The sequence below is a fragment of the Chanodichthys erythropterus genome, chromosome 4 (genome assembly GCF_024489055.1).
Source record: "Chanodichthys erythropterus isolate Z2021 chromosome 4, ASM2448905v1, whole genome shotgun sequence".
NCBI classification, from domain to species: Eukaryota; Metazoa; Chordata; class Actinopteri; order Cypriniformes; family Xenocyprididae; genus Chanodichthys; species Chanodichthys erythropterus.
Window position 1 is genome coordinate 35,382,619 of NC_090224.1, and position 22,500 is coordinate 35,405,118.

The 22,500-nt window shown below is 37.2% G+C and overlaps 1 protein-coding gene across 1 annotated transcript in view; it reads right to left on the minus strand.

Annotated features, from left to right (window-relative positions):
* Positions 1-2,376: 2,376 nt before the first annotated feature.
* The window catches only part of tns3.2 (tensin 3, tandem duplicate 2), a 65,553-nt gene continuing 45,429 nt past the window's right edge, over positions 2,377-22,500 (minus strand). The window contains exons 18-28 of the mRNA XM_067384833.1: positions 15,295-15,451; positions 14,013-14,371; positions 13,844-13,930; positions 10,939-11,070; positions 9,068-9,163; positions 8,335-8,412; positions 7,508-7,585; positions 7,245-7,413; positions 6,408-6,476; positions 3,821-3,850; positions 2,377-3,696 (exon numbers count right to left, since the gene is read on the minus strand). Of these exons, the coding sequence (XP_067240934.1) occupies positions 3,552-3,696; positions 3,821-3,850; positions 6,408-6,476; positions 7,245-7,413; positions 7,508-7,585; positions 8,335-8,412; positions 9,068-9,163; positions 10,939-11,070; positions 13,844-13,930; positions 14,013-14,371; positions 15,295-15,451 (1,400 nt within the window). The 3' untranslated portion in view covers positions 2,377-3,551. The remainder of the gene's footprint in view (positions 3,697-3,820; positions 3,851-6,407; positions 6,477-7,244; positions 7,414-7,507; positions 7,586-8,334; positions 8,413-9,067; positions 9,164-10,938; positions 11,071-13,843; positions 13,931-14,012; positions 14,372-15,294; positions 15,452-22,500) is intronic.

Here is a 22,500-nt window from a genome sequence, read left to right on the forward strand (position 1 = left end):
GCCATTTTTAATCTAGTGATGGCCGATTTCATGACAATGCTTCTTGAAGCTTCGGAGCTTTACAAATCAAATCAGTGAATCGGAGCGCCAAAGTCACGTGATTTCAGCAGTTTGGCGGTTTGATATACGTGATCCGAATCACTAATTTGACTCAAAAGATTCATAACGCTCCAAAGCAGTTGCTGCGTCCCAATTTGCATACTATGCGTCCTAAATAGTATTCGAAAAAATAATTAGTATGTCCCAAATCGTAGTATGTTGAAATGATTATTCCAAAGATACCCAGATGGTGTACTTTTTCCGGTTAGAATTCGAAGTGCAGATCCGTGCACACTTCTAACGGCTAATATTGCCAATAACACATTGCGCTGTGGACGAGGATTCGATTAGAACTACAAATACGAATAAAAAGTGTTTAAAAACTACAAACATGACGGACGTGCGAGGTACGACAGTTAAGATAAAGGGGCTTGAATGATTAATAAGCAGTGTCTAACCTGACAAAAAGATATGTTATCCACATTATATTTCATCTGCAACAGCATTGTGAACTTTTATAACGATGTGTTAGGTCATTAACTTTTAAATGCATCATTATGCAAAGATGAGGAGAGTTCTCTTTATGAAAGACCCATGACTGGCAGATCAACGTGCGACTACATTTCTGGTAGGAAAATAAATTTAATTCAATGTGGAGGATTTTAACTGTGACAAGATGATTGACAGGTAGTTTAAACAGTTACAGGTTGAGTAACTAAGCAACAGAACGTCCGTTAAAGACGCAGTAGTTATGACGAGGTAGTATGTCCCAAAACTTGAATACTCTTCTACTACACACTCAAAAGTATGTACTTTTTCTTTACAAAAACAGTACATACTTTTAGGACGTAGTATAAGTAGGCGAATTGGGACGCAGATGTAGTGCTTTGAAATCGGCCATCACTAGATTGTTAAAAAGTCGTTTGCTTGTTTGTTTGTTTTTTTTTTGGCCCACAAAAATATTCCCGTCACTATGGCCACGTACACACTGCAGCTAAATTCGGTTGTCAGTTCACCTTTTAGTGCTTAATCGCGTTCTGTACACACACAGTTCAGAAAAATACTGGAGTGACAACGGCATTCTACAACCGTATTAACTCCCGAAAAATACATGTAAGTTAGTGACAACCGCATACAGAAATTCTATGCAGTCTGTACAGAACCGAACAACTTTGTTAATGACGTTTACGTGCACCGGTGTAACGTGTGTCTCTCTTTTAGGCGCGGCGAATCTCAAAGAAAGCACAAGTCTATCCAAATGCTTTATGCTAAAAATCGCGATTCATGTCTGCTCATAACTCCATAAACCCGTTTGCTTTATGAGACGAGCTTAAACAGCAAGCCCAAAAAGCTTATAATGAGTGACCATGGCAACACAGAATGAGTGCCGCGCGCGGTGTGAAACTGTCTATACAAGCATAAACAAAACACGACGCCTCCGTCGACTTTGTTAGTGTGTTTAGTTAAATTGCTGAAAATAACGAGTGTTTTGTCACAATAATAACGGATACCAAACAGGAGAGACGCTAGAACGTCGCTATGGTTTCCAAGCTGTCAATCATCGCATTTTCGAGAGTGTTCCGTACACACATGTAATGATAATTTAGGGGATTCACTCCCGCATTTAAATGCGGTTGTCACTCCTGAAACTTAGTGTGTACTTGGCCTATATTAAGATAGAACTACTGAACTCACATGAACTGAATATGTTTTTAGTACATTAATGGATCTTGAGAGAGTCATTGCTGGCTATGCAGGCCTCACTGAGCCATCGGATTTCAACTAAAATATCTTAATTTGTGTTCCGTAGATGAACGAAGGTCTTACGGGTACTAAATGACATTATTTTTTCATTTTTGGGTGAACTAACCCTTTAACCTATGTCCAAATTCATAGTATTCAAACAGTAGGTGAAAAGTACCTGGATGACTACTTCAAGTCCAATTGGCACTTTACTATCCCATGAGGCCACGGGAGAAGTTTTGTGAATAGCAGTGAAGTGATGCAACTGAAGCTGGTAGGTCATGTGACAAAGACAACACGACAGATCTGTAGTAGCCTAGCTACGTTCATTCACACACAGAACATACTTTTTGTGAGCAGCTAACTAGCTAGCCAACTACAAAATATCACAACATCACACTTAACAGCCATTTTAAGGATAATTTCCACTAAGTTTGTTACAGCCATATTAAGGTATAAAAACAAGTCAGCGTAACTAGCATTAGCATTTTTGTGGCCTTAAAGCTGCTGGTGAACCAACTAGCATGCCATGATAGATGTCCTTTCATGACAGACTCGACACTGTCTCAGTTTAGTACCATACAATATCTTTATTGTATTCTGTGCATGTATACAGTCCATAAAACATTAGTTTACAAAAAAAACAAAAAACAGAGTTAGACAGTACAAGAAAAGTACAGAACAGTTTTTGTAATGAAAACACGGTCCTTGCAGCTTAAAGTAAGGAAAGTAATTGCACATGCAGAGTTATGTCTGATTCAGATTTATTCCAAGTGAAACTTAACCCAGAATCCTCTTTGATCAAGCATTTACACACTTGTTCAGTGAAAATAATATGTCAGAAGTACTGAGTCTACATGAGCAATGTCATGCTGCTTACCTCAAAAGAGGTGATTTATCAAATAAGACGTTTTAACACTCATGCCGCATAGAAGAGTAAGAGAGATGAGTATACACAGAATATGAGTTATATGATAAATATTTCCAAATATATAAACAAAGTAAAGCCAACATGCTTTTTAAGGAAACCACTTGTCATTGACTGAAAATGTTAGCTCCGCACTTCTAAACAAATACACAGATAAACAACAATGCACTGAATATTTTGAGCTATAAAAACATTAAAAGTGGTATTTGATAATGTATACACATATATATATATATTTATAAAATTGAAAAGTTCTGTAAATTGATATGCAAAATGCTCTTTGGTCTGCATCTTGTGGATGTGCCCAGACACAAATTAATCATTATTATTTACAAACGAAACCAGGGACCTCCGAAATACTGCAAAAAAAAAAAAGCTAGGTAGCTAAAATAAAATAACTGTTAGTCATTTTTCCCCTAAGGCCTTCAACTTTGTTTTCATCAGACTCTGTTTATGGCAGTGCGAGAATGAGCCAAAGAAGTGTGGCGCCCCCTGATGGATGTGTCCTGTGATGCGCCAGCACTGCATGGATTTCAAAGACATCCTGTGGAAATTGTCCTCCGAGCTGTCATCAGGAATGTTGTCCTGGGACTTGTGAAAAGGGTGGTCCATTAAGGTCCACCTATAAATCTGTTCCTGGTCCTCATGAAGTTTAGCGATGCCCCATTTTCTCCAAACAACAGGGTGAAAGTTTCATCCATTACAATACTGAGGTTTCATTGTCTCAACACCATTAACAAGCGAAACCGATCACAACTGCAGCAAAACTGTAAATATGTTTTGGTCTTCTACATTTGAAGCGGAGGATGTGGAGTTGGTTCCCATCCGCAAGAATATCTTTCTATTTGGTCTTCTGAGAGCCTATCATCACCTTGGAGACAAAGTTGACGATGGCGCTCGCGGGCTGCTCGGGGTCGTGTTCGGCAAACAGGTGACACACATTCTCTGTGCTGCTTCCGCTTTTCCTCGCAATAAAGCCAAAGATCCTGTTACACACACACGTACAATAATGAATAAATGTACACACATGTACAAGGAGCACGTTTACCCAAATACACAACTAGCACTACTTCAAAACTGAGATTGGGACTGATTAAAAGAGGGACTCACTTTGCAGCTGTACAGCCGTCTCGTGTCCATCTGTGAACAGATCAGTAGAGAAGTCAGAACATCCCACAAACCCAACAAAAAATGAAATGTTGAATTAAATTGTCAACCGATAGTGATATTGGATTATATTGGTCTATCACCGTTATGTGCATGTGCTGTTCTGCATGATCATGAAATCTTATCGTTTACATGCGTTTTTAAGCATTGCTGTTTAAACACAAGTGATTTTAAACCACTGAAGCACAATAAGCAGTGAAAGAGCACTCATTTTGCTTTATGTGCACACTGTGTGATTGTTTCTGAACGCTGTCTGAGAGATAAGTGCGCATAAAGTTGCTGCTCATAAAGCGCTTGAGCACTGAACTCAGTTCTTTTTGCCACGTAATTGGGCTTGAATGGTTATATACACATACTTGCGTGTCAAAATGCCCGTCTTTGCAAGTATCCTCATAAACACAGTCATTTATGTCTTAAAGGTGCAGTATGTAATAATTTTGTCCCCTAGAGGTCGCTAGAAGCCTATTCAAAACAAAGGCTTCGCTAGATGACGGCAAGTCTGAGTGCGGAATCTTGGGACATGTGGTCTTCACCTCAACGGATGGTGCAAAAGAATAGGGATAGGACTCGGGAAGAAATCATGTTCATGGATGCGATTATTAACGTTACTGTAGTATGAAGCAGAGCAGGAGCGAGTGTTGTGAGCTGAACGAGGAGCTGGAGCGATTGCGCAACACACGCATCACGAGCAGCGGGACTTTTATTATGACACAGTCGCCGGCGCCGCTTCCGCTTTTCCGGTCATGATTATGAGGTAACACAGCTCTGTTTATCATATTAGATACATTTGAGTGTGTTGAAATTTATGTTATAACGCTACTCTGTGCGTTTGCCCGGCGGCTGCTGTGAGACACTTGTTGCACACTGCAGTAAGCTGATCGATTTTACAATATCATATTAAATGCTGGCTTGTGGTGATAAATGGCATGCAGTTCATTTTAAAGCGTATTGTATGATGGAGAAAATTATGTATATGATCCGTGCGTCAGGTCTTAGTGACGGCAGCCTAATAAACCAGCTGTTGTCATTAATGTTAATCAAACAACAAATCTCTCAATGCTCTTGACCGAATCACTTTTGTAACTTAAATAAGAATAAATGTATATTTAATTTACACAGTGAAGACTATGCAGTGTTTTTATAAATTTGATTACTTTATACCATTTACAGTATGTAGTATTTATCATTTTTATTGCTTGAAGTTTTTCAGGTAGGTCTATTTCATTTGTGTCTTTGTTCTATTGCAGTTTTGTCCCATTGCTTGTAATTAAGTTTCTTTGTTCTTATTTTATCACTGACTGTTTACTTGTAAGCTTGAGTGTTAATATACAGTTGTGCTCAAAAGTTTACATACCCCTTGCAGAATCTGCAAAAATGTTAATTACTTCAATAAAATAAGAGGGATTATGCAAAATGTGTTCTTTTTTTATTTAGTACTGTCCTGAATAAGATATTTTGCATAAAAGATGTTAACATATAGTCAAATTTATAAACTGACCAACGTTCTTCAGAAAAATCCTCCAGATCCTGCAAATTCTTCTGTTTTCCAGCATGTTTGAACCCTTTCCAGCATTTAGAGCCAGGGGTGAAAACGTTTTGAATTTGAAGATCAAGATAAATTTTACTTAATTTGTCTTCCGGGAAACATGCAAGTATCTTCTGTAGCTTTCAATGAGCAGTACTAAATGAAAAAAATAAATATTTAAACAAAATAAGACAAATTTGGAAATCTTCATCTTGTTCAAAAGTTTTCACACCTTGGCTCTTAATGCATCGTGTTTCCTTCTGGAGCATCAGTGAATGTTTGAACCATTTTTAATAGTTGAGTTTGAGTCCCTCAGTTGTCCTCAGTGTGAAAAGATGAATCTCATAATCATTCAGTCACTGCTGGAAAGGGTTCAAATATGCAGAAGATGCTGGAAAACTAAAGAATTTGCAGGAGCTGGAGGATTTTTCTGAAGAATGTTGGTCATTTTAAGAGACTCATCATGAACAACCATCACAAGTCGTGGATCATCAGGTAACCACACAGTATTGAGAATCAAGGGTATGTACATTTTTGAATGGGTCATTTTTATAAATTCAGCTATTTTTTATGCAAACTATCTTTTATGCAAACTATCTTATTCAGGACCGTACTAAATAAAAAAAACAAACATTTTGCACAATCCCACTTATTTTGTTAAAATAATTAACAATTTGCAGATTCTGCAAGGGGTATGTAAACTTTTGAGCACAACTGTAAGTGATATAAGATTTTGGTCATATCGCTCACCCCTAATAGTAATATCAGATATTTTTGACCTTGTGGGCACATTTTTTTGTCCTCGTGAGGCAAACAGCTTATAAATCATACTAAGTGGTGTTTTTTGAAAACGTAAAAATGCAGAACATTTTCTGTGAGCTTTGTGTTTAGGGTTAGAGGATTACATATGCAGTTTGTACAGTATAAAAATCATTATGTTTATGGAAATTCCCCATAAAACATGAAAACCCAATGTGTGCGTGTTTGTTTGTGTGTGTGACGTACTTCCTGTCCTGAGGATCCAGGGCACAGAATATCACTGTGTTGACAGCATAGTGTCTCCTGAAGAACAATCTGGAAACATAAAAGTGATATAAAAACTCAGGACTAAAAGAAATTTTTACTTTTATTCATCAATGATGCATTTAATTAATCAAAAGGTAAGAAGGTAAAGATATTTATAAAATTAAAATATATTATATAAAATTAATAATAAAAAATATTTCTATTTCAAATAAATGCTGTTCTTTTAAACTTTCTATTCATAAAAAAAGTTTTCTATAAAAATATTAAGCAGCACAACTGTTTTTAACATTGATAATAATGAGAAATGTTTCTTAAGCACCAAATCAGCATATTAGAATGATTTTTGAAGGATCATGTGACACTGTAAATTCAGAAAATTCAGCTTTGATCACAGGAATAAATGACATTTTAAAATATATTAAATAAGAAAACAGCTATTTTAAATTGTAATATTTCACAATTTCATTGTTTTACTGTATTTTTGATTAAAAAAAATGTAGCCTTGGTGAGCAGAAGAGACTTCTTTCAAAAACATAAAAAAAATATAAAAATTTAAAAAAACTAATTATACACAGCAAATTAAACAACAGCTGATTAGAGACATCATGGGACAAAACATTTCACACAACATTACCTACAATTGGTTTTCAAAATAGCAATCATCTCTGAATGATGTTAAAGTGGAAATGTCACTAACACAAATTTTTATCAAAATTATGGCATTACATTATTGCTAACTCCCCCTAAAAAAACACCTGGCTATGAAATATAGGGACGTTCAACTTAAGGAACAGAAAGCTAAAGAGAGAGACTCACTTCCTCTGGTTGTCTGTGAGGGTGATTCCCTGTGCAGACACTTTAAAGTGAACGACAGTGGATGTGGTTGGTGGATCCATACTGAAAATCACAGTGGTGGCCTTCTGAACACCCTGAACTCCTGTCAGAGACTCCAGCTCCACGCTGCCCAGGAACCACACGTTACACGCTGAACAACACACATACACATTAGCACATCAAAATCATTTCCTATACAATAACCACTGAAGAAATTCAACACACACACGCAAATATTTAATTACCTGCTCCCTGTTTAAGTAGCTCTGCTGCAGAGTTTGTAGATGTTTGTGCTGGAGATTCATTTGACTCTTCTAGAGGGTCTAAAAGAAGTATCCAGTTAGTACAGAAAAACATGCAGACACTCTAATAACTGTGGAAGCTTGTTTCTGCCACTGAATAATATAAAATAAAGGTAATTGCGACTTTGTATCTCACAATTCTGACCTTTTTCTCGGAATTTGTAGTCATAAAACTGCCTATTCTGACTTTTTTCTCGCAATTGCGAGTTTATATCTTGCAATTCTGACTTTTTTTTCTCGAAATTGAGATTTTATGTCTCGCAATTCTGACTTTTTTCTTGCAATTTGTTGTTATAAAATATCCAATTCTGAGGAAAAAGTGACTTTATCTCAGAATTGCAAGTTTGTATCTCGAAATTTCAATTTCTTCTTTTTTTTTTTTTTACAATTGTGAGTTTATATCCTGCAGGTCTGACTTTTTTTCTTGCAATTGTGATTTTATATCTCACAATTTTGGCTTTTTTTCTTGTAATTGCAAGTTTGTATCTCACAATTCTGACTTTTTCTCACAATTTGTAGTTATAAAATGTCCAATTCTGAGGAAAAAGTGATTTTTTTTTTCTCAGAATTGCAAGTTTATCTCTCTTATAGCATGCAATTGTGACTTTATCACGCAATTAATTTTATATCACTTTATAATTTTACATTTTATATCACTTTATACGTTTATATCACACAATTGCAAGAAAAAAAGTCAGAATTGTGAAATAAAATTCGAATTTACCTTTTTTATTTTTTATGCAGTGGCTTCCATAAATAACATTACGTACCTCTGCCTGGGATGATAAGTCTGCAGGGTAAAGCCAAGGGCGTGATGGAATGTTGACACACCAAAGCTGTGAGACTTCCTACACATACAAGAAACATAACATTTTTAATTAGTTTAGCTACATGTTTTACCATATTATTTTCCATACAACAATACACAGTTGTTTCAATTTTGCTTATTTAAAAAGATATGCACTACTGTTCAAATGTTTGGAGTCAAATGTTTTGAAATGCTTTTGAAAGAAGTCTATTATGCTACAGTATATTGAGAAAGATTATTACAATTTAAAATAACTGTTTTCTATTGTAACATATTTTAAAATGTAATTAATTCCTGTGATCAAAGCTGAATTTTCAGCATCATTACTCAAGTTTCTTCAGAATTCTTTCTAATATACTGATTTGGTGCTTCAGACACATTTTTAATGATCAAAAATGTTGAAATCAGTTGTGCTGTGTAATATTTTTGTTGAAACTGGAATACATTTTTTTTTTTTGAAAGTTCAAAAGAACAGCATTTATTTTGAAATAGTAACAATATAAAAGTCTTTAATGTCACTTTTGATCTATTAAATGCATTCTTGCTGAACAAAATAATTAATTTCTTTAAAAAAATTATAAATGATAACATGATAACAGCCACTAGAGGGAGATCATGACCATGCAGATGATGAGGCTTTAACTAGCAGCACTCATGCCCTCATTAACATCATGCAGACATTAACAGGTTCTTACCAAAGTAGGGTTCGTTGGGACAGCCTTTTAACCGCACACCTTTCGGTGTGCACTCGATCAGGAAATGCCGCACAAGCTCATTGGTCAGATCACCCACTGTGCAAAGAGACAGGAAATGACTTCATATGTAAAATTATTTTTAATTATTAAAGCAATAACATAAACATAGTAGCAAGAGGAAATGGACTGAAACGTGTCACACTGAGAAAGTAGCTCTGAAATGATCAAGGATCTTGTTATAAAGAGCATTACAGCTGCTTGTTTCTAATTTTGGGATCTACAGAGCAGCAGCAACAGCACAAGGACAGACTTTCCTGCATTTTACTCTAATCATGAGTTCTTCTGATGTTTAGGAACAACAATTTGTATCCTGCTTCCTCCTTAATACCTCATTCTGACTGGGCTGGCCAAGTTTCTGAACACCAAACAGGCATAATTGATGTTGAGTATAGACAGTCTTTGTTTGTTTGATACAATAAACTCTTATCTCAAAATGCAATTTCTCATGATACAGAAAATAAATAATAGCTAATACAGCATTATACTGTATGAAACCCCCTCCAGTCATCTAGAACTATGAATCAGATGGTGACCGACAGTGTGTGTGTGTGTCTCCCTTCCTTCCTGTGATTGAGAGACACACCGTGTTTACGGAGGGGCTTTGGATATGAACGCTCCAGCTGTGTTCACACTCATTCAGCTGTTCCTCACACAATAGTGTCGGGATGTTCAGCTCTTCAGGGTCTTAAAGTCCATCAAATATTTCTCTGCAGTTCATTCCTGTACATTCAGAGTCTATGGACAGTTCATATTTATACAGAGTGTTTAAAGTTGGCATGAAACGGAAGTCTTTTCTTCCCTATTGTGATATAAATGGAAAAGCTGAATTTTCAGCATCATTACTCCAGTCTTCAGTGTCACATGATCCTTAGTTCTAATATTATTTGCTGCTATTTATATATTTGAAAGAAATTCATACTTTTATTCAGCAAGGATGTATTAAATTGATCAAAAGTGACATTATAGAGACATTTATGTTACAAAAGCTTTCTGATTCAGATAAATGCTGTTCTTTTGAACTTCTATTCACCAAAGAATCCTGAAAAAAATGTGTACACAACATTGATAGCAATAAGAAATGTTTCTTGAGCATCAAATCATCATTAGAATGATTTCTGAAGGATCATGTGACACTGAAGACTGGAGTAATGATGCTGAAAATTCAGCTTTGATCACAGGAATACATTACATTTTAAAATATATTCAAATAGAAAACAGTTATTTTAAATTGTAAAAATATTTCACAGTATTACTGTTTGTGCCGTTTTCTGAATCAAATAAATTCAGCCTTGGTGAACAGAAGAGACTTCTTTCAAACACACACACACACAAAAAAAAAAAAAAATCTTACCAATCTAAAACTTTTGAAAGGTAGTGTATATGCAAGTGAAAGTTTCTCAAAGAAGCAAACAAAAAAAGACAAATGTAGGGCGGAAATAGATTTAGTCAATCAGGAATAGATTGGATGGCTACTGCTGTGATGTCATGTGAGTGACAGGTTCTCTTCTGCATTAGAGAAGAGATGTCGTTTCAAAAGGGAGGGGAAGTTATTTTGATTAAAGATTACAAGGGAACATGAATTGAGTGATGTGCACAATAAATCATTTATAATAAATACTGCAACATTCCATAAAAAACAAGAATTGTCATACGAGGAACCCAGAGTCTGATATTTTCCACACCAAGTACTTGTTAAGTTACATAAAATATGTTTTCAATACTCTTTATGGGCAGGTTGTGTGTTTGCCCAGTCAATTGCTTCATCGTTCATCTTGAGTTGTCATAAAAAGTAATGTGCAGCATTCTCTTACTTTTCCTGCTCTGCTGTAGAACGGAGGGTGGGGGCGTGGCCACCTTCATGGCCAATCCGTAAGCTCCTCTGAATGAGTGACTGTCTCTGATGATGAAGGAGCCCGGCTCTTTATCCTTGAGAATGCCAATAGCTACATCAAAAAAATAAAATAAAAAAAACACAGATGTATTATGCAGTCATCTTAGAAGCAAAAGAGAATGTAATGATATAAACCAGTGTAGATTGTGGTGATGGAAGCTACACTCTAAAAAATGCTGTGTTAAAAACAACCCAAGTTGGGTTGAAAATGGACAAACCCAGCGATTGTGTTGTTTTAACCAAGCAGTTGGGTTAAATGTTTGCCCAACCTGCTGGGTAGTTTTACTTAACTCAACTATTGTTTAAAAATTACAGTATTGTTTACTTAAAATGAACCCGAAATATCTTGAAAATTAACATTTATTAATATGTTTAATAAATGAACATTTTAATTTCATTTTAGATTCATTTTAAGTCAGCCATATAGTCATTTTCAAACAATAGTTGGTTTAAATAAAAACTACCCAGCAGGTTGGGCAAACATTTAACCCAACTGCTGGGTTAAAACAACCCAATCACTGGGTTTGTCCATTTTCAACCCAACTTGGGTTGTTTTTAACACAGCATTTTTTTTAGTGTACTTTGAGATCCACTTTAAGATCCTTTGAGAATAATCAATATATCAATTAACAATATATAACACCAATGAACAAAAAAAGCCATTTCTTTCACAGGAGACATTGTGATAAGCAGCATTTGACTAAATATTAGGTAACACTTTAGTATGGAGAACACATATTCACTATTAACTATGACTTTTGCCTCAATAAGCTCCTAATGTACTGCTTATTAATAGTTGGTAAGGAACTTAAGTTTAGGTTTTGGGTAGGATTTAGGGATGCAGAATAAGGTCATGCAGAATAAAATATTAATATGTGGTTAATAAACAGCCAATATGCAACCTAATAAGCAACTCGTTAAAAGTGAGAATTGTTCCCCATACTGAAGTGTTACCAAATATTATACAGTTTTGCCAAAAATACATAATATTATTTATATAACTGATACAAAAAGATGGAAAAAGTTCATGCAGAATAGGCATCTGTGCAAAGAGTCAAATGAATTGGTGAATGTTTTTTTTTTTTATTACCATCTGAATGAATTGATTCACTAGAAGGAATTTAAAAGGATTTTCCATTGCTTAATATGACTGAAAACAGCTGCCAGACTTTCAGTCTGCTTAAAAAAGTAGCAAGTAAAAACAAGGCTGTGAGGGACAGAAGGAACTTTAGTCCAAAGAATCACATCACTGTATACATTAGTGTTCATAACATTCAGCAAGCATTATTGAGATTCATCTTTCCATAAATTTTCAGTGGTCAACTCCAGACAACATGACAAGTGACCTATGACCTTAAAGGTCTAGTTCTGGAGCTTCTGCAAGAACCAATGAGGTTCATTCTCATGTTACGCAGCACGTTTGAGCTTCAGCAAGAACCAATGAGGTTCGTTCTTGTGTTACGCAGCACGTTTGAGCTTCAGCAAGAACCAATGAGGTTCATTCTCATGTTACGCAGCACGTTTGAGCTTCAGCAATAACCAATGAGGTTCATTCTTGTGTTACGCAGCACGTTTGAGCTTCAGCAATAACCAATGAGGTTCATTCTCGTGTTACGCAGCACGTTTGAGCTTCAGCAAGAACCAATGAGGTTCATTCTCATGTTACGCAGCACGTTTGAGCTTCAGCAATAACCAATGAGGTTCATTCTCGTGTTACGCAGCACGTTTGAGCTTCCTCAAGAACCAATGAGGTTCATTCTCATGTTACGCAGCACGTTTGAGCTTCCTCAAGAACCAATGAGGTTCATTCTCATGTTACGCAGCACGTTTGAGCTTCCTCAAGAACCAATGAGTTTCATTCTCATGTTACGCAGCACGTTTGAGCTTCCTCAAGAACCAATGAGGTTCGTTCTCGTGTTACGCAGCACGTTTGAGCTTCAGCAAGAACCAATGAGGTTCATTCTCATGTTACGCAGCACGTTTGAGCTTCCTCAAGAACCAATGAGGTCCGTTCTCGTGTTACGCAGCACGTTTGAGCTTCAGCAAGAACCAATGAGGTCCGTTCTCGTGTTACGCAGCACGTTTGAGCTTCAGCAAGAACCAATGAGGTCCGTTCTCGTGTTACGCAGCACGTTTGAGCTTCAGCAAGAACCAATGAGGTCCGTTCTCGTGTTACGCAGCACGTTTGAGCTTCCTCAAGAACCAATGAGGTTCGTTCTCGTGTTACGCAGCACGTTTGAGCTTCCTCAAGAACCAATGAGGTTCGTTCTCGTGTTACGCAGCACGTTTGAGCTTCCTCAAGAACCAATGAGGTTCGTTCTCGTGTTACGCAGCACGTTTGAGCTTCCTCAAGAACCAATGAGGTTCGTTCTCGTGTTACGCAGCACGTTTGAGCTTCCTCAAGAACCAATGAGGTCCGTTCTCGTGTTACGCAGCACGTTTGAGCTTCCTCAAGAACCAATGAGGTTCATTCTCGTGTTATGCAGCACATTCGGACTAAACCGCTCAATTCACATGGATTCGTTTTATGATCTCTTTATGAACTTTTTGAAGTTTCAAAGTGTCAGTTGTGTAGCTGTCTGTGGAGGGACAGAAAGCTCTCAGATTTCATCATAAACATCTGCAGTTGTGTTCTGAATATGAACGAAAGTCTTACAGGTTTGAAACACATAAGAGACTTCTTTAAAACACATTTAAAAAGCCTAAACTTTTGAATGGTAATGCATACAGTTGCATACATGTCTTACAGTCTCACTTTTGTTCAACTCATATTTAACATGACCTCTACCTTCAACTAAGGCCTACTGATGATCTAATATTGTTACCTTGCTCTCTCGAGATATCCGGCTTGTACCAGAACTTTGATGTATCCTGAACAAACTTCACATTTTCCGGTTTACTGGCCATGAAATCTGTAAATAAGAATAATATCATATTATATATTTAAAGGTGAATCTGGCTGCTTGTGCACTTGCAAACAGGCCCGATGCTCACCTGGACTCGGCGTAGATCTGGTAGGTGAGGTGTTGTGACTGGCATAGGACATGCTGGTAGCACTCCTGCTGAGCGGGAAACTCAACATTGTCTCTGAGCCTTCCGTCCCTCGTCTCTTCAGGGGCAGAAGGGGAGGTTGAGCCACATCCAGACCCAGAGCCTCAAGACCCTCCACCGCCTCCAGCAGGCTGCTCTCCAATCCCCCGACATCCAGAGAGGAGGTCAGGCTGCGGGGAGCTCCTCGAGGGGAGCTGTGGGAGTTGGGTGCCGAGAGGGTGAGGGGTGGAGAGGACTGGGGGGTGTAGTGACTTAAGGGGGTGCTGGATCCACCCTCTAACCAGGAATGAGCTGGAGTGGGGCTGCAGGGAGAAGAGACCACAGCACAGGGTTATCTCTTACTTATCATGTACATAGACAAACACACCCCACCGTGTGTTTATACATTGTTAAGTATAGAGTAGATAAACGATAGACCACACATGTAGCCCGTTGTTACTGAAATGCCAGAATTTACTTTGTGTGGGAGATGTTTCGATTTGGCTGTTAGGAATGTAGTAATAATAAAATTCTATTATTTGTGAAATAATGTTCAGCTTTTCTTTTTAATAGTCATCTTATTCATCTTAGTCGTCAAGTTTGTACGCACTGGTCAGAGGTCACAGACACTAAGATGTACCTTTCATTTCACCAAGCAGTCATCATGTTCCCATTAATGCCATCATTCAGGCCTTTGAGAACATGTACGAAAACAAGAAGCATGATTTATTGCTTGAACCAATCATATCCAATCATAACCGATCTTATCCAATGAAAGCGAGATGGCGGCATTGCCTCTTCTCACATGACTTTGCCCCACTTATTCTCAATTACTCCCCACCAAACCCAGCGCACGCTTTAGGGGGTCTGTTTAAAGTCAATGGGCTCAGGGGAGGCAAGCTGGATATTGTTACTTTATAAAAATGAGTGACTTTTGCATTTTTTTGTGTCACTTTTTGTAATATCAATTATTTTCTCAATCAGTTTTGTTGAGGAGGCACTGCCTCCCTTGCCTCCTCGGAGGAAACGCCCCTGGTGTGTGTGATTGTGAGTGTGTGTTTGTGTTTGTGAGTACATTACCATCACACCATTATAATCTACAGTATGAAAAATGGATATCCATTTTGAGATTTGAAATTGGGGAAATTAACATACACAATTTAATATCCAATATAATCGATAACTAATATTGTACTGATATATCATTCATCCCTGTTAGTTGCTGTTGTTGATTGGCAGTCAGTACCTGTCTGTGTTGACCAATGGGCTGGGGGTGGACATAGAGTGCATGGATCCAAACATCCTCTGACAGGAGGCGGAACTTCCTGTGACATCAGAGTGGAAGAGCTCTCCGTCGGATGACATAGATGTGTGCGTCATGCTGTCCACATATCCTCGTGACTCTAAGAGAACAAACAAACAAGGAATTTTAAGACCTAAACACACACATACACACACACTTACACTTTTAATGGAGACTTTTCATAGACAGTGATTTTTATAGTGTACAAACTATATTCTATCCCCTAACCCTAAACCTACTCATCACAGAAAATTGTCTGCATTTTTACATTTTCAAAAACATCACTTAGTATGATTAGGATTAGTTCACTTTCAAATAAAATGTTCCTGATAATTTACTCACCCCCATGTCATCCAAGATGTCCATATCCTTCTTTCTTCAGTCGAAAAGAAATTAAGCTTTTTGATGAAAACATTCCAGGATTATTCTCCTTATAGTGGACTTCAAGGGCCTCCAAACAGTTGAAGGTCAAAATTACAGTTTCAGTGCAGCTTCAAAGGGCTTTAAACGACACCAGACGAGGAATGAGGGTCTTATCTAGGAAAACGATTGGTCATTTTCAAAGAAAAAGTTTTATATGCTTTATAAAAACAAATGATCGCCTTCCAAGTGGTTCCGCCAAAACCGCACTTTCGTATTCTTCAAAAAGCTTACGCTGTATGTCCTACGCCTTCCCTATTCTACTTACGGAACGAACGCAGCGCCAGTTTAAAGCCCTTTAAGCTGCACTGAAACTATAATTTTGACCTTCAACTGTATGGAGGGCATTGAAGTTCACTATAAGGAGGATAATCCTGGAATGTTTTCATCAAAAACCTTAATTTCTTTTCGATTGAAGAAAGAAGGACATGGACATCTTGGATGACATGGGGGTGAGTAAATTATCAGGAAATTTTTATTTGAAAGTGAACTAATCCTTTAAAAGCTGATTTCCTCATGGGGACCAAAAAATGTCCCCACAAGGACAAGGAATTTGGATATTACCATTTTTGTGGGGACATTGTCCCATAATGTAGGGAATACCACACACACACAGACCTTCACCCAGTTTCTTCTGGAAGATTCCATTCAGTCTAAGCAATGTCTTATTGCACACCCACAAAATATTTGAAGACCTGCACTGTGCAACCTGCTACTAGTTGCCAAATCCAGGTAATAAATCAAGTGGTATTATTGGATAGACCATTGTATGGGAGTTGGGCTTGTGGGTTTGGCAAAAGCCCATACACACGCATTCTTCAGATTGTGCACATAACAAACCACAGGGGAGGGACCCTGGAGGAATTTCTCTCTGTTTGTCTCCCTCTCCCACCCTTTCTGTCTGGAAACTGGCTGGATATAATCAAATTAATTTAAGTCCTCTTTGACCTTACCTTTAATTAAATATGAACAACAACAAAATAATATAGCTTCAAGCAGCAGTTAGCAGAAGCATAATGAAGTGACGGTAAAGAAGCAGATGCAATTGAATTTCATCTATAATATTGATGCTCAACATTGACACCTGTGCATTCATATTATTTTACCCATTGCTCTTAGCATGCATGTGTTCAAAACTTCAATAATAAACTACAACAATCACAAGTCAAAACTGCAACTTTTAGTTGTAGTCTTGCAAGTCTTGTAGTCTAGTAGTCTTGTAAGCATTAGTTCCATTGAATGAGGAGTTGATGAGATGGAAATTGTCCAATACTGGGAAAAATATTAATAATAAATAAAAATATCGTGGAGCTTACTGGTCTTTGAGGCAAATTTATTCCCATGGCATAAGGAAAGAGACTCACATGTGAAATTTTAAGTCCATAACTCCCACAGAAATGCTAGGCTGATATTTTGTACATTTATCCAATAGTCCCAAAGTAACCACCCCTCCATAATTACACAAAATGCAATTAGCTACAGACTTTTATGCTGGATTCCCCATGAATGTTCTCTTTCAACAGACGTTTACTAATCAAACATACACCGAAGCATCATGATAGCTTCTTCTTCAGCCATGACCGCATCCATAATCACATCATATGATAGGGTTGTCAAGGAGATGTTGTGTTTGAAATTGTAACCAAGAATACATAAAAACATAAACAAATACACAAACAACATCTGGAGGCAGAAGACTCTAAAGTGTTCCCAAAATAGACATCGTGACCCACCCAGAAAACCCTGAAACTCATTCCCAAGACAGAGGAATCCCAAAATCGCTTCCCAGAGATTCATCTGGTCCGCTTCTCCTTGATCAAAACAGCTGCACAGCTGGTCGCCAGCACATGTTGTGTTTTGGATGCAGGTGGTCAGTATGGGATGCTGGTTTGCTGGTGTCCCACCAGGCTTCATAACTAGCTTAACTAGCAAGGTTTTCTTTATTAATCATCTTCACCAGGAGCCTCCTAGTTAATTTTTCCAATTAAAAAGCATATCTACATAACACAAAACCAGCATAAACCAGCCTGGACTTGCATTGAGGTACAGAAAATGGATTCAAATGAAGCAAAAATTCTATGGAAACTGATGACATCAACAGATGTCAGGGTCACATGAGGACTGCATCATCCGGTGGGCCAAAAGGTCAATGATCTGTTGAACTACACCGGCCCTTCAAAGAGAAGAGAAGATCTGCATGACCCTTCCAGAAAGACGGAGACTTATTACGGGCCAAAAATGAAGCAGCACTGAATTTAAGACATCAGACGTCCCAGTTCAGTTTTGAAAAGATAACTTAGTTAGTTAGTTAGTTAGTTAGTTAGAAAACTTTAATGTCCTCAGAGAGGCAATTTGTTTTACAGTACAGACATATTGACACATAATTCACAACACAAACATTATCCACATACACAATATCAAAAAAAAAAAAAAAAAAAAAAAAAAAAAAATCAAACCCCACCCTATACATTATTTAATTGGGTTATTGCCATGGGAATAAATGAGTTTTTTGCTCGGTTAGTTCTAACCTTAGGGTATCTATATCTACGACCAGAAGGGAGACGCTTAAACTCCACTGAAAGTGGATTGGTTGTATCCATGCAAACCTTGTCTGCCTTCTGTACCAATCTCGTCAGATATAGTTGGTACAGGTCTACCTGTTGTTTACCAATGATTCTTCCACACGTTTTAACAATCTTCCCCAATTTGTTCCTGTGGGTGATTTTTGAATGTCCATACCAACATACAATACAGTAAGAGAGAATACTCTCAATAAAAGACTTATAAAAAAGGGACAACATTTTGTTATCAACATTAAAATAATTTAGTTTTCTAAGAAAATATAAACGTTGTTGACCCTTTTTAAAAACGGCATCAGCACACTGATCCCAGGATAATTTGCAGTCAATGATAAGACCGAGATATTTATACTCCGTCACCATCTCTATCTCCTCTCCTTTTATCAGAGTTGGAGTGGGTGAGGGAGCCCCATGTCTAAAATCAAAAACCAACTCTTTGGTCTTGGTCGTATTCAAATGCAACTGGGAGGCTTCACACCAGTCAACGAATTCATGCAACACTGGACCGTGCTCAGTTTCATCTCGCTCCAATAGACTAATCACAGCAGTATCATCTGCAAATTTAATTATATAACGTCCAGGATAACTACTGCGACAAGAGTCAGTGTACAATATATATAATAGTGGTGACAAGACGCTACCCTGTGGTGTCCCAACTGAAGTGAAGCGGACCCCAGATAATGTATTCCCCACCCTTACTCTTTGTGGCCGCCCACTCAGGAAGTCCAAGATCCATTTAATTAGTGTTGAGTTTAGTTGGAAATTGTCTCTAAGTCTGTTTGCTAAAATTTGTGGATGGATTGTATTGAATGCTGATGAAAAATCTGCAAATAAAATGCGAGCATGTGTTTTACAACCCTCCAGGTGTGTATACAGATAATTTAAAAGCACTAAAATAGCATCGTCTGTCCCCCTCCCAAGTCTATAAGCAAATTGTAGAGGGTCAAGAGCATGTCTACAGGAATTCATGATGTGTGTTTTAATGATCTGCTCAAGTGATTTAACTAAAAGAGAGGTGAGGGCAATAGGCCTGTAATCCTTGGATGAGGATGGATGGGAGACTTTGGGAAGGGGGTTCACAACTGCTGTTTTCCAAAGCAGTGGAACCACCTGGGTGTCCATTGAACGTTGAAAGAGGGAACAGAAAATACCACTTAATTGAGCCGCACAGTACTTCAGCACTCTGCCTCCAATGTTATCCGGCCCCGGGCTTTTTCGTACGTTAGTCCTCTCAAACACTCGCTGGACCATCTCCTTCTTAATAATCAAAGTACTCTCCATCCCAGCATCGTCCATCACACTCTGTTGCCAGGCAGAGATATTATCATTATCATTTGTTTCAAAACGGGTGAAATGTTCATTTAAGTTGTTGGCCAAAACAAGGGATGCTGCGTCATCCATGAAGTCAATTTTTTCCCTGTCTTGAAGGGGGCATTGGCCATCAACTTTATACCAGTCCATGCAGCCCTTTGAATTCCCTGCAGCCAGGGTACTCTGTATCTTATCCTTGTACTGACACCTGGCCTTGTAGATCTCCTTATTTACCTTCCTTTGCATATCTTTTCTGTTCTGTAAGCTTCCTAAAACGAAGACTCTCTTTTTCTCATTTAGTATGTCCTTTAGTTCTTTCGTCACCCACGGTTTGTTATTTGGGTACACCTTAATGATTTTAGTTGGAATGACCGCACTCACACAGAAGTCTATATAACCTGAAATAGCATCTGTCTGTTCGTGCAAGTCAGCTGAAGAGTCCTCAAAAATGGTCCAATTTGTACACTCCAGGCATCCTTTCAACGTCTCTATACTGTCCTCATCCCACACCTGAATCTGCTTTTCCACAGGCGTAACCCTTTTCAAAACCTGTTTATAAGTGGGTCTCAGTAGGACAGTGTTGTGATCTGAGCCACCCAGGGGGGCCCTGGCACTAGATGAGTATGCCTTGGGGATGGAGCCGTAGCATAAATCAATAATTTTATCTTTTCGTGTTGGACAGGTGACATACTGTGAATAGGTAGACAGAGTTTTTTTGAGAGTGCAATTATTAAAGTCCCCCATTATAAACTTGGGAGCATCTGGTGAGATTTTATCCAATTCTTGAGTGATATTAAAAATAATATCTGCTGCATTGTTTATGTCTGCTCTTGGGTGTATATAGACAACAGTCAGAAATATTTGTGGGAATTCACGAGGAAGATACGAGGGGCGCATAGAAACTGATAAAAGTTCAATATCTTTAGTGCAAATCTTTTTTCTTACCACAGTTGTTTTGCACCATCTGTCATTTATCATGACACACACGCCCCCTCCGTGTTCCTTGCCTGTAGCCACGCTGCATCGATCCAAACGCACCAAACTAAATCCCTCAGGACAAACCTCGGAATCCAACACAGTATCATTAAGCCAAGTTTCAGAGAAGGCCAAGACACAGGCTTCCCTATATTCATGTAAGTAACGAGTGTTTACTCGCAACTCATCTGCTTTTCTTTTTAGCGATTGTACGTTAGAGAGAATGATAGTTGGAAGTGGCACATTTGTTTTCCTCCTCTTGAGTCTTTGGCGAACTCCTCCCTTCTTCCCTCGTTTCCTCTTGTATTCCTTATCATTGACAGTTCTTTTTATCTCCGTGGGTATGTTTACATCGTTGTGATTCCAATAGCTCGCGTAGGCGCTCAGTTCTAAGAGAAAGTCTCTGTTGTAGCGTACATGTGCCTCCGCGTTGCTAGCCAGTTCACTTGCCACGCTGATGACAAACAGTATCAAACCAACTATTAAAGCCAGCTCCCATACACGACTCATAGTGACTATAATAACGGTCTGTTAGACAGTACATCTAATGATTGTTTATACCGATAAAGACTACAATGATCACAACAAACAACTTATCAAACAAAAAAGATGAGACAGACCGACTGTACTGCTGGTCGCCACTGCGCAGCGCCCCCCGACACACTATACCTTAAACATTATGGCTCAAACCATACCAAAATTTATATGAATGCGGATGCTTCTAGCTGTTCAAGCTTTCGAAACCCAAGTTCGAAGACCAGCTCGACACTCTGGGATGAACATCATCACAAAAAGAGCCAAAAAATCACAAATGACCTCACTTACTCAAAGAAAGAGTATAATTAAATATTAGATCCTGTATTATTTTTTTTATATTATTTCTTTAATATTATTATTTTTAATGTAATTATTTAAAGGAAAAGTATTTAATATTAATGCTGCTTTTAATTTTTATAATGTAATTATTTGAGGCAAAGTATATTATATATATATATATATATATATATATATATATATATATATATATATATATATATATATATATATATATATATATATATATGTTAATATGTTTTATTCAATTAATTAAAGGAGGTGTTTAATACTAGATAACTGGTCACCGTTTATATTTTATATATTATTATATATAAAATATATTTTTTCTAATTATCTTTTTTTTTTTTTTTTTTTGCCAATTCACTTAATTATTTGACATTTATTTTGCAATGAGACATTTTTTTAAAATGCATCAGGTTATCATTAACTAAAAGTCAAATTATAAAAACATTTTCATTACCTGAAATAAAAAACAGTAACTGAAATAAAATAAAATAAAACTTTATTTTATTTAAATTTATTATAAATTATTATATTTTTTTTATGTATTTTAGTTGAAGTACTAAAATAACTAAAACCAAATAAAGTAAAACTTAAAAACTATAGACATTACAAATAGACAACACAACAAAATTACTTAAACTTTAACTAAAATAAAAAATTTAAACAAAATATAAATCTAAAATAAAATATTAGTATTAACAAAAACTTTAATGGTACAACAATGATACTAAAATAACACTGAAAAGTATCATCTGCAAATGAATGAAAAGTTTATGAAAAAAAGACATAAATTGAAGTATCAGACTGTTAAATGCAGTCATGCTGAAAGTATAAGCCTCATCAATTTCAGCATGTCATATCATCCTCTTACAGAGTTGGGAATTTGTCTGGCAAATGAAAGCGAAGGGCGATAAAAGTGTGTGTAAGCGTGTTTGTGTGTATGTCTGCTCAGTCCAGGTCTTTCAGGATTAAATCTCCCGCATGCCAGTGAGACAAAGGACGACTTCAGTTTTACGGACTTAAC